The 12,770-nt window shown below is 35.2% G+C and overlaps 1 protein-coding gene across 2 annotated transcripts in view; it reads right to left on the bottom strand.

Annotated features, from left to right (window-relative positions):
- Positions 1-12,770, bottom strand: part of Spink5 (serine peptidase inhibitor Kazal type 5) — a 69,331-nt gene that overhangs the window by 24,018 nt on the left and 32,543 nt on the right. For both annotated transcript variants that reach the window (XM_074076698.1, XM_074076699.1), the window contains exons 11-20: positions 12,442-12,569; positions 11,138-11,219; positions 10,102-10,229; positions 9,265-9,346; positions 8,798-8,925; positions 5,690-5,738; positions 4,176-4,303; positions 3,194-3,281; positions 1,202-1,329; positions 511-574 (exon numbers count right to left, since the gene is read on the bottom strand). In XM_074076698.1, the coding sequence (XP_073932799.1) occupies positions 511-574; positions 1,202-1,329; positions 3,194-3,281; positions 4,176-4,303; positions 5,690-5,738; positions 8,798-8,925; positions 9,265-9,346; positions 10,102-10,229; positions 11,138-11,219; positions 12,442-12,569 (1,005 nt within the window). The remainder of the gene's footprint in view (positions 1-510; positions 575-1,201; positions 1,330-3,193; positions 3,282-4,175; positions 4,304-5,689; positions 5,739-8,797; positions 8,926-9,264; positions 9,347-10,101; positions 10,230-11,137; positions 11,220-12,441; positions 12,570-12,770) is intronic.

A 12,770-nucleotide genomic window follows, 5' to 3' on the forward strand; every position in this document is an offset into this window, starting at 1 on the left:
ATGCTGGATTTGGTGTCAGGAAGTCTATTGTTGAGCAGATTACTGTTCTCATTTGTTACCTGTAAGAACTTTGAAATATGAAGATGCAGGTACTAATACTAATATCCCACGAACTTTATAAGCAAGTTCTTCCTTCTCTGTGGATTTAAATCTTCATTTTACAATATGGGGATGGAGTGTACTAGGGGTTGAAAACATGGACTATGAGCAAAATTTTGCCAATGTCCTGTTTTTGTGGATATGGATTTATGGGAACACAGTCATACTACTTGTGTGCACACCATTCATGTCTGTGTTGCAGCTACACTAGCAGAGTTCAGCAGTGGTGGCAGAGGTGGTATGGCCAAAATTATCTACTACTTGGTCCATAAGAAAAAGTTTGCCAAACCCTGGACTAAATGACCCCAAGTTTCCTCATAGCTAAGACATTCCACAATTTCACGAGTGATTTTTAGAGAAATGGCAAAACTGCACCCTTTCATTGTGGTGTAGAGATTCCAGGACAAGTACCTTTTCAGCTTCTCTTTTAGCTTTTGCTCTGGATTCAGCTTCTTTTTCTTTTGCTTCCTGCAAGCTATAAGAGAGGAGGAAAGGAGAGCCATTCCTAGCACCCAATGCAGGTTATCTCAAAGAGAAGAACCTCTCTGTGTATGATTATTCCATGACTTCACCTCTGCCAACTATGCTTGGGAATCAGACCATAAGTGCAAGTACCTCACATCATTGTTCTTCATGTTGCTTAGAAAATATGACATACATGCCATAGTAAAGAAGTCAACACATTTTTATAGAAGATAAAGATATCATTCTTCCTAGAAACCAACTATAGGATATTGACTGGATGCTAATATATTTTCAACCTGTTAGCACCGAATGGTTACACCTTTTCATTAGTCATGGCTATGCCCTACTGTACACAGAAAACAGAAAGCTGGGTTCTTCTATGTGCCATTAACTTTAGATTAACTTGCCATTATGACATGGCCCTCCCTGGATGGTGATTCAAGCACCTTTAACAACACTGAAGTATTAGAAAGAAATGTGCTTTGTATGAGGCTTTATAATAATAAATCCCAACTCAATACAAAGAAAGACAGGCTCCAATATCTACCTGTGGAGCAAGCCTCCAGGGTCATCCTTCTTGCCCACCCAACATGGTTTTTCTTCTACACTCAACAGCAGTGGCTGCAGCTTTACTCACAAGAAGGCCTCACACATGGAGCAGGTATTGCCATGGATTTTCCCATCTAGACCCTCAATAGGGTCATTTTCTCTGGTACAGGAGAGTCGGCCATTTCTCACATGCTGACGGTACTCACGGCAGAGCTCCTGCCAAATGAAGGAGGATTGAAGAATAAAATAATTAAACACTGGAAATCCTCCTCCATATCACCCCTTCAAAAACTATGATATAATGCCCCAAACATAACAGATACATAGAAAAAGTGATAGGAATTCAATATTAGCTGAGATTTCAGAAACCCAAGTCACACATTATTTAGAACATAAGATTGCTGTTATTAATCTCATTAGAAAACCTTCAACTAAAACTGTGAGAAATAAAAAGAATAAATTACTGTCTTTGAAATTGGTGAAGGAATTCATAGTATGCAGAATAAAAGCTCTCACTCTCATCTGTATGTCCAAGTCTTATACCTGGGAGCTGAGAGTATATTATGTAACATGGCAAAATGGATTTCACAGATGTGGACTGGATTAAGAACTTTGAGATAGAAAAAATATCCTGGATTTCCCTAATGGGGTCAATCATTAAACTGAAGAATGAGACAGAACAGAGAATGAGATATAACTGTAGCCAGAGACATGCAATGTTGCTGGTTTTGGAGATGGAGGAAGGAGTCTAAAAATCTAAGAAACAAGGTTGTTTTCCAGAAGCTGGAAGAAGCAAGGAGATGGATTCTTTCCTAGAGACTCCAGGTGGGAATGCAGTCTTGCCAACCCTTTGCTCTTATGTAGTGATATCTTTATTAAACTTCTAACCTACAAAATCAAAGATAATGAACTTATGTTGGTTTAAGTCACTGAGTTGTGATAATTTGTTACAGCAGCCAATAAGAATTTTTACTTTCTCTGGAGAAAATATATAAAAGTCACTAAAAGTTGGAATAAAGCAAATTATATAACTGAAATAAAATTTGAAACCTGGTATTATAAATGATAGAGTTATAAATATATTTGCATAACATATATTGAAGATCTTTAGGGAGCAGCTAACAATTCTTTTGAGCCATGACAAGTGGCCTAATTTTTGATAGATAGAAGTAAGGGACGTTACTGACTAAGATCAATGCCATGTAGAAGATAAGAGTTCATTGTATTCTGAAGAACTGGTGAATTGTCTAATGTAACACATCCCATTAGACCATGAAATCAGACAAATAACAATATGAATAATAAATATACTATTGTATATTGAGGACTCAATATATGGGAGACCTTGTTACATATAGATAAATTTATTAAGACTTAATAAAATAATACATGTGATAATAATATTCTTATTTTATAAGTGAGGAAACTAAGATACACAGGTATTCACTGTCTGACTTTCCTGATAAGAAGATGGAGCAAGGATTTGAAATCTGACAGTGTGAGTCCAGATCCACTTATTTTAGCCACAATATTATTAAATCCACAAACCAAAGGGCCTAGAGATAATTCTTGGCATGTTCAAGAAGCAACAAGATGGCCAGTGTAAAAGGCACAAGAACAATTTGCAGAAAAATAGGAAATGAAGCATGGAAAGTGATTAGGGATTACATCATGTAAGCTACTAGAACTTTGGTTCTTATTCTTGGTGAAATGAGAAGTCACTGGGTGACATAACTGACCTTATGTTTCTAAAAATATATTATTGTGTTTAAACATGAAAAAGTAGATATTAAGGAGCAAAGGTAAGCACAGAGATATATAAATGAGCTCTTCCAAAATAGAAAATAATAAAGGAAAGGAGTATATCAAAATCTGGGTATAGCTTGTAGTAATATTATAAATGGCAAAAGGGTAAATAAGTTCAGTAAGGAAGAAAGCATCTCCTTATATATGAGTATCTAAATATATTTGCTCAGTATGCAGTCACAAAGGATGCTGGGATTGAGAAGAGGGGCTAGGAAACTCCCCTAGGGAAAATGATCTTGAAATTTTATATGCTCTGATGATCTGAAACAACTACCTGTACTGCTTCTCTCTTAACCTTTTCACTCTCAACTTTCTCCTTTTCTTCTTTAGTATTATTTTTCTTCTCTTCTTCTTCAAGTTGGCTGCAATAGAAGGAGACACAAGCTGAGTACAATTTTCCACTAATTCTGGTGGTATGTTTCAAGAAGAAGTAAGTACTTACAAACCAATGATCAGAAATCTTCCAGACAATCATATCCATCCCAAGAAGTGCTATTGCTTTGGCTAATATGCAGATGAATTCAGTAATGTACATTTCCTCCTCTCAAAAAGCAATAATGATGAAACAAGCAGGCACTTTTAATCAGTATGAGGCCTTTAGGTAGTATTACAATTTGCAGGTCAGTGAGTTCAATGATGTATAAGAAGCCACATTTGTCTTGATTTTTTTAATTGTGAAATTTTTCCTATCTAAATGTGTACTATACCAATGAGAAAAGTAAGGGGTGATGCCCAGCTAGATGATGGCTCCACCACCACATAAACCATGTTGTTCTATAAAATTAAAAGTCTAAATGTTATTTTAATGGAGCTAATGTTCATATTCAAATTCGGGTTTTATTCAGGTTGCTTCAAAACTCTTTACATAATAGTCCTATAGATTTCCATCCAACTGACTTTCCTCTAATAGACACTCAGAATCATAAAATATCAGAGTTGGGAGAGAGACCAAAGACAGCATGCAATCCACCCTATGAAATTTTCTCTCTCTTTGTTATAAATGAAGACTAGAAAGTGTTAAAAACATTTAGTGATAAGCTGAGTCTTTATCCTTGACATAATTAGAAGATAGAAGGATAAGTGAATAGAGAATTAAAATGTCACTAGATGACTCAATATTACTTAAATGATTTATCCTCCTGCTTTTAAGATTTTCTAGCATTAACCTATGGTGTATACATGTGTATGAGGAATCTGAGATCAGGAACAAATAACGATGAGAAAATTCAGTGGGAGAAGTGGGGATGGGTACTTACAATACACTTGCACACATGGCACACTTGTTTGCATGCATTTTGCCATCAGGGCCAAGAACAGGATCATTCTCTCTGGTGCATATGAGCATTCCATCTCGTGATTGGTCCCGGAATTCAGTGCAGGACTCCTAGAAAATGAAGAAGATATTCTCCACAGAAGTTTTCTACCTTCCCTGCATTTTTGCTATTATGAGGCATAAAAAATATATAGCAATGTAGGAAAAGTAAAAAGAAAAGTGGTAACATATAGTGATAAACCAGTAAGCAAGTACAAAGCCCCCCTCGGAAACTCAGAATCGTCCTGGAGTCAGAGCAGAGCTGTTCATATTTATCATCACTCTCCTGAGGATGGTTATAAATGAAGCGCAGAATAAGAATGGCGAAAATGGTAGAGATGAATAGAAAGCATGTGCTTGTGTTGTGTTGTGTACTACATTGTGTAAAAGCTTTGGAAGGTTCAGCTGAGGAAGTTCAGGAGGCCTGGAGGAAAAGCCTTCCTGGAGAAAATGATGGAGGATGTGGACTTGAATCAGGAAAATCCAATAGTAGCAAAAAGAAGGAGGAATGGGTCAGGTCCTTTGGGAAGATTTGAAAGGACTTAGAAACTGATCAAGTACAATGAGTTAGACACATTTTAGTACTAAGTTATTCATAAAAATGTAGTTCTAGCTAAGAAAAACAGTTATTAAAAATAAGCCAGTAAACTTTAAATTGTGTCAGCTTTCCTCAAATAATGACTAATTTTGCAGGTGTTGTTAAGAAATAGAATAAATAAAGGTAAATCTGTTAGTGGCAATTAGATGACAATAATCCAACATCAACACACAAACAGATTCGCTTTTGCTATCTTAAAATTATAAAATTATAAAAGCAAGCAGGGCAGACTAAAAATAATCAGAAAATCAAATGAAATAATAATGGTCATCAAGGACAAGAAAGTTAGCTGGGTTGTGACAAAGATTAAACATGATAAAATATGTGCATTTTGACCCCAAAATAGGGTCTTGCATTCCCCATTTGATGTAATATAGGTAGGAATGAGATAAATTAAGACTAGCAAATTGTACAAGTTAATGTTAATAGTCTAGCCTAACAAAAGAAATCTAATAAAAGCCAAGTATGTAGAAATCCCTTAGAAAGAGTTAACACTTTGGAAGTTTTTGTTGGCTTTTATTGAATGAGTCTTAAAATTTGAGTAACTTTGAAATAAAATTGGTACTGTGGAAACATGTAATCAAGACTCCTTTTCAGGTTTAAACTGTTTTTTTTTCTCTTTTCCTTCTTTTTTTTGTGTGGGGGACAGGCCCTCAACTATGTTGTCCAGTTTGGTCTTGAACTTATGAGCTCATGACCCTCCTGGCTCAGCCTCCTAGGTATCTGAGGCTACAGGTGTGTACAAGATTGAAAGTGGTGTGAAATTTAAATAGGAAACATTTATGCTACTGAGATAACTAGAATATGATTGAGAAGAAAAAGTGTCAGGGCACAGCTGTAGTATTTCTGATAAAAATTACCTTCGCAGCTTCTCTTTTAGCCTTTGCTCTTGCTTTATCTTCCTGTTTACTATGAAGAAAAGGGAAAAAAATGAGAAAGAAGAAATGAACCTTAACCCAGTAGCACTTAGCCCACACTTGAAACTGATGTGGAATGCTCTGACCATTCTCAAGCATCAGCTAAGAACCACTCACAGCAGCTTACCATCTGATTAGGTAGGAAATCAGAGTTGTTCTCATCTTGAGAGAATGACATTCAAGAGACAGTCCCTTAACTATGGGGGAAAACCATTAAACTCCCCAGATCATACAGTGCAATAACACTTTCTTATTTCCTGATTCTTTCTTTTCTGCTCTTTTTATTTTATATTTTGTTTTATTTTTGGCAGCACTGAAGTTTGAACTCAGGGCCTTACACTGGTTAAGGAGGAACCACACCACTTGAGCCACGCCCCCAACCCCTTTATGCTTGATTTATTTTTCAAATAGTGTCTTCTGCTTTTTGCTCAGGGCCAGCCTCAGAACTCAATCCTTCTTCCTATGCCTCTTGGGTGGCTAGAATCATAGGAATGAACCACTATACCCAGCTTATTTGTTGAGAAGGGGTCTTGCTAATGTTTTGCCAGGGCTGGCATCGAACACCATGTTCCTCTCATTTCTACCTCTCAAGTAGCTGGGATTAACAGGCATGAACTACCATGCCTGGCATTCTGTGATCATTTTTTATAAAGTGGCAATATTTGGTTTGGGGGAGGCAATATAGCCTGGCAATTAAGAGAAAACACTCTGGTGTAGATTGTGTAAGGACGATAAGAAGAGCCTTAACCTCTCTCTGTCTTCATTGTCTTTATTTCGGGGGAAGTTGTTTAGGAAGGGAGAAGAGATAAGAATACCTTTCTCAGAGAAGTGTTAGGAGCATTAACTGACTCAATATATATGAAGCAATTAGAACATATCTCGTATGTAATAAAGGGATTGGTCTAAATGATATAAGGAGTTGATAGCATCATTGTCATCATTGTATATAAACATTAGAAACAGGCATATGATGAAAATGAAGTGAGAGTGACAGTACTATTTTGAATAACTGACAATACTGCAAATTGAATTTAGTTGCCTGGGTCCACAAGATAATTGTACATGTGACATTGTACCCAGTCCATGAAAATGTTTTAATGTGTTCTAATCAACCTTAATTTAACCATCAATCAAGTGAAGACTTTTGAAAAAGTTGGAAAGACTATTTCCACACACTATGAAAGTATGCAAAATGACTATGAAAAGAGCATTTCTCAAGATATTCAATAACTTTTGTTAACATGTCCATAAAATATGAGCTAACAAAAGCTTATTTTTATAAGAACTTTTTGTATTTACAAAAGAAACCTATTAAAATACATTAAAACTGGGTCTTTTCATACTTCCCTGCATGAGAACTTATCCAAATTTTACCACAAAGTCTGACTTGTCTGTAATGCTTAAGAAGTGCTTTATTTCCTCAATGGGAAATTATCAGTGAAGGCAGCAGAACTGACCACTAGTGGCAGAATTACTTCCTGGTCAGTCTGATGACTGTACAGGAAAAGATAAACAGGTTGACACAACCTAAATATAGGAACATATACCTGCCAGAAATTGATAAAGGCATTGATAAGTGATTATATTCTGTCTGTACATTACAGTGAGAAATAGTATTTTCTTTACCTATATGGCACATATCTTACGTGACTTTTCCACCATACTCAACTTCTCTGGGGCTTAGTTTTATCATCTGTAACTTATGACAATATAGAACTTACTTCATATAATCATAGTGAATACTAAATGAGATAAAGTAGCAAAGTTCTTATCAAGTTCCAGCCAATTATATGCATTCAATAAATGTTGGTTATGAAAATTATATGATCATCATTTTAACTTTCCATCTAATAAATAGTTTAGTGCTCCATGGCTCATAATCTATCAGAGACAGCTAGTGGATTATATCACTGTCTGGAAAGACTCAGCAAGTAAATCCTTCCAGAGATTACTATCACATAGAAAGTGTATTGGGATCTCTTTTTGGTAAAAAATTAAGAGTTCAGATACATCACAGACTCTTACTTGAAGGGCTATGTCATTCAAATCATGCTTTAACCTCCCCATAAATGGCCACCTAACTCTCTTATACCAAAATCACCATTCTTGAGTCTTCCCTACAGTTGCAAGGTCATTCTTCATGTTGAGCCCACATCTGTTTCCCTATACTTTTGATCCATTTTAGTTTTACTCCTCGAGATCACACAGAATTAGTAGGAAGAAAATGCTGAATTGAAAAAATATCTTACAAGATGTCCCATGTACTATAATGACATGTAATCTTACCAATGTTCTTATTTCAGCTAATACTTTTTCAGAAAACTATAATTAGTATGATTATCACAGAATATTCTTTGATATAGGTGAAGGGTTCTAGTTACCTCTGACATGCCATAGAAGAAATTATTCTTCATCTCTTATAAATATTTTAATTGACAATAATTGTATACATCTATGGGTTATGATGTGGTTTTTAATATTTATACATTGTAGAATGATTAAATCAGAGTAATGAACATAGTCACCTCATGTACTTAACATTTTTTAATGATGAGAACATTTAAAAATGTACACTTTTAGCAATTTTGAAATATATGTTGGCTATTGTCTCCATGCTGTACAGTAAGTCTCAAAATCTTACTCCTCCTAACAGAAAACTATAGACTTTAATCAACATCTCCGAATTCACCACTCCCACTCTTAGCATCTGGTAACCTCCTTTCTACTATTTACTGTTCTACTGTTTACTGTTAGACTTTATGAGACTCCACAGAGAAGTGAAATCATGCATTATTTCTTTTCATGTCTTGCTTATTCTGCATCTCTTTACATAATAATGGTCATAATCTGAAAGTTTTCCATTTGCTTTTCTTGTTTTTATTGTTTTTTTTAAGTCTGTTTAAATATGACTTTCAAACTGACTTCTCTATTAAGAGGAAAATACATTAGCATCTAATCTCCATTAAAAACAACAACAGCAACAAAAAATTTCCCATGGAATTTCCCATGTCCCACCACTTTCAGTAGCCTTGGGGTTCCTGCTCTACTCACAAGAAGGCCTCACACATGGAGCAGGTGTTGCCGTGCATTTTCCCATCTGGGCCCTGGATGGGGTCATTCTCTCTTGTGCAAAGAAGTTGTCCATTCTTCCTTGAATTGCGATATCCACTACATAGCTTCTATAACATCAAGGAGGGAAGTAGGAGGTGTTGAAATCAGTTGGATCAGATTGCAAACATGGCTGGAATTGTGAGTTTTTGTTTCTTAAATGGAGATCATCAGTTAGCCTATCTTAGAATAGTTCTTAACTTTGAAGGCACAGACATTTTTAAGTAATAAAAGTCAGTAGACCCTCAAGCAAGAAATAAATACATATGCACATAAATACATGCACCATGTAAACACACTCCAAAGCGCAAATTGTGCAAGTGTCTCATAGGCTTTCAGGGAATTTTTGTGTTTCTTAAATGTCAACCATGACTCCCTAGATGCATATGCCTCCAAGAAGTTTCCCTCACCTCAAAGGAAACTTTATTTTCAGATTGTCTTTTGTTTCTTGATTCACTTTCCTTCTTTTTCTTTTCTTCTTCTTCAGCTTGGCTAAATGAGAGTGATTGAAAAAAAAAACCATGAGAAAGAATTATGAAATTTCTAGATAGGGAATGATCTCAGATGTAATATAATCATTACAGTTAAAATTTATTAAATTCTTACTGCATGTCTAATCCTGTGCTCACACTATGAAACCATCACACCTGCATGTTGTAAAATCATTATTATAATTCCAACTTACCAATAAGAAATTTGACATATAAAGTACACTACTTGTCCAAGGACTGAGTTAGTGAGTGCAGATGAGGTATTTAAACCTTAATCCAGAGGTAGCTTCTAAATTTCCAACTCTCATTGATATATGCCTGATGACTATCTAGCCTTTGTTTTAATCTTCCAGTAATTTCTTTACTTGTGTCATTCTTGACACTCGATGGAAAGCCATTCCATTTTCAAAATCATCCAACTGTTAGGATACTCTTTTCAGCACTGAATGGAACCTGTCTTCTAGAGCTTACACCATCGGCCCAATGGCCTTACTTTCACTCATAACGACAACTTAGAAATAGACCTACTTCCATACTTAAAAATAAAAACTACTTGGATTTTTTAAAACTGTGACTCTCTCTTTGTCTAAGTGTGCCTACATCTTAATCTTCAAAGGAGATGATTTTTATACCTTTCTCCAATCAGGCAGTTTATTTAGATAAGCATTAGTTCTTTTGTTTCTCGGTGAAAGTGAACGTAGAAGAAACAGAAAGGGCAAACTCCTCTCTTAGTTCCCTAGCTGCAGCTCTACTCACAAGAAGGCCGCACACATGGAGCAGGTGTTCCCATGCATTTTCCCATCTGGGCCCTGGATGGGGTCATTTTCTCTGGTGCAAGGGAGTTTTCCATTCCTCAGAACCTGTCGGTATTCATGACAAAGCTCCTGCCAAGTTAGAGAATGGAAGTTGGGCATTTATTTTATTTCTAATAGGAACAGAAGATTTGGACAGCTACATTGGCAGAAATTGTTTTGTCTTTTTAAACCCAGGAAGTTAAATGTGTTTCTCTTAATATAAAATTCAAATCCAACAACAACAAATCCTTTGCTAAGAAATGGGAACCAATAAGGCATAACAGGATGTCACAATGTAATAAGATAAATCCTACTATAATCTAAACAAAATGAAATAAGTACAAACAGATAGGTACAAGAACATATGATAACTCAAAGGTCAGGACCATGAAATGTGATTGAGGAAACCAGGAAAGATGTCAGAAATATTTTAAGTGGGATTGTCAAGAGTAAATAGGATCATTTCTGAGTAAAAAATAAAACAGATTTGGTAGTCTATGTATTAGATTGTGAAAATAAAATAAAAAGAGAGACATAGGTAGGAAACTACATATCACATATAGAGCAAGAATTTCTGATTAGAGGTAAGAGGACAAATTAGAAGAGACAGGAGATTAAAACATATCTTACAGTTGATGATGAGCTATCAATCATGCTTGCTTATAAAATCAGGTCTTTTTTTTTTTTTTTACTTTTACCTCAGAAGTGAAATACATGTGTAGAAACTATACACAGAGAATTTCTCTGCAAAGCAGTTAGCAAAAGCTAACACCACTGCTAATGATGAACTAGAACTAGAACTCAAATTTTCAGACCTCCAGTACAGCAACTTCTTTTCATTTTATAGGGTTAATTTCTGAAGCATCAAGAACAGATCAGTATCCCACAACATTCATCTCAATGTTATCCCAGGTCAAAGGGTTTAGATTTTCTGCTAGGCGCTTTCAGGTGTGTTCTGTTACAGTACCTCACACAATTTGTTGGATAATCACACTCACTGCATATGAAGGTGTTTTTTCAGATCCTCTTTTGTTTCTTGCTTGGGATTTAGCCTTTTTCCTTTCTTCAGCTTCTGCTCGGCTGAACGAAAAAGAAAATAAAAGGCATCTGTTAGAAACAAACTCATGCACTGATTTCTCCACATCTCTGTATTGCTAATCTGTTCTCTGTCCTTATGTATCACTACATATCAGTAAGAATCAACAAAACAGCTTCTAGTGTGGTATGGTACCATGTCTTCTTCATTATTTCTGCTTAACCTTCAAATAAAGATGGCACCAGTGGGTCTAAAAAACTCATATAAATTATCTTTCTTGCCTATGGTAACAAAAAGATCATCAATGTCAACAAAGTAGGTATGAAAATTAGAATCATGGTGACATACATCTGGAGACTGAAAGTGGCCTTAACAAAGCACATCACAGAGGATGTGAGGCACAAATCCTTTGGCTGTACTCTCAGGATGTGACCAAAACCAAGGTGTCCTCTCACAATTCCATGGGCTGTCCACTACATCAGGCATACCCTAGCTTCAATTTAAACTTAAATGTGTTATCTATACATGGCTGTTTTATCTAAAAGACAGAAGGTGTGACAGATGAGTAAAAGGTAAGAAGTTTCATACACAAATAAACCAAATGAACCTCAATTTTTGTACAATTGAATTATATGGTATCTATAGTTAGTTGATGCTATTTTAACCATATGTGGTTATTAATAAAAATAAAAGATAAACCATACATGGTTATTAATAAAAATAAAAAGATAAATTTAGTTTTTAATATTTTAAATATAGTCAAATAATCTAAGTTTAATCAAAGTGAGAACTACTTTAAATTATGAAAGAAAACTGTTAGTTCTAACTTACTGAGAAATATCAACATTTATACAGTAACATTTAAGGTGAGCTTTTAAGAGTTTTTGGTTGTTTTATGAGCAATATGACTAAAGTCAATTTTTGTGTTAAATGCTGACTTGGTTCTCTAGCTCCCATGAAAGGTGAAATGCCTATAAACTGTTATGCTGGGTTCCCATATGAGGTTTCACCAGTGAAGGAGCAACTAATATTTGTAAAAGTTCATATGTTCACAGGAGGTTCCAGTGCTAAGAGGGAGTGTAACAGAAAACAAGGTGTTTTAAAATAAATACTTACTCCCATCTCTAATACGACATTTTCCATGTAACATATTCAACTACGTTTCTTATTTTGAACCACAGTTTCCCCATTTATGAAACAAGCTGGTTCTATTAAGGTATTATAAGGTTTCCTCTTTTCTTTGACATCTTAAAACTCTATACTCACAAGAAAGCTTGACACATGGAGCACATGTTGCCATGCATTTTCCCATCTGGACCCCTAACAGGGTCATTTTCTCTGGTACAGAAGAGTATTCCATTTTTTGCCCGATCCTGATATTCACTGCAAAGTTTCTGAATAATGAAAATGAGAAAGTTTTCACATAGGTCTGTATTCTTAATTTGTAAATTTTGAACATTGCTTTTAAAAGAAATTGGAAAAGAGTAATTGAGGATGAAAAAATGAAACTTTTAAGATTTAGGACCATCCAAAAAATTTGTGATGTTCATTCTCATGATATTCATCCACTTACATGTTCCACAAATATATTAAGT

Source organism: Castor canadensis, chromosome 6 (genome assembly GCF_047511655.1).
Source record: "Castor canadensis chromosome 6, mCasCan1.hap1v2, whole genome shotgun sequence".
NCBI classification, from domain to species: Eukaryota; Metazoa; Chordata; class Mammalia; order Rodentia; family Castoridae; genus Castor; species Castor canadensis.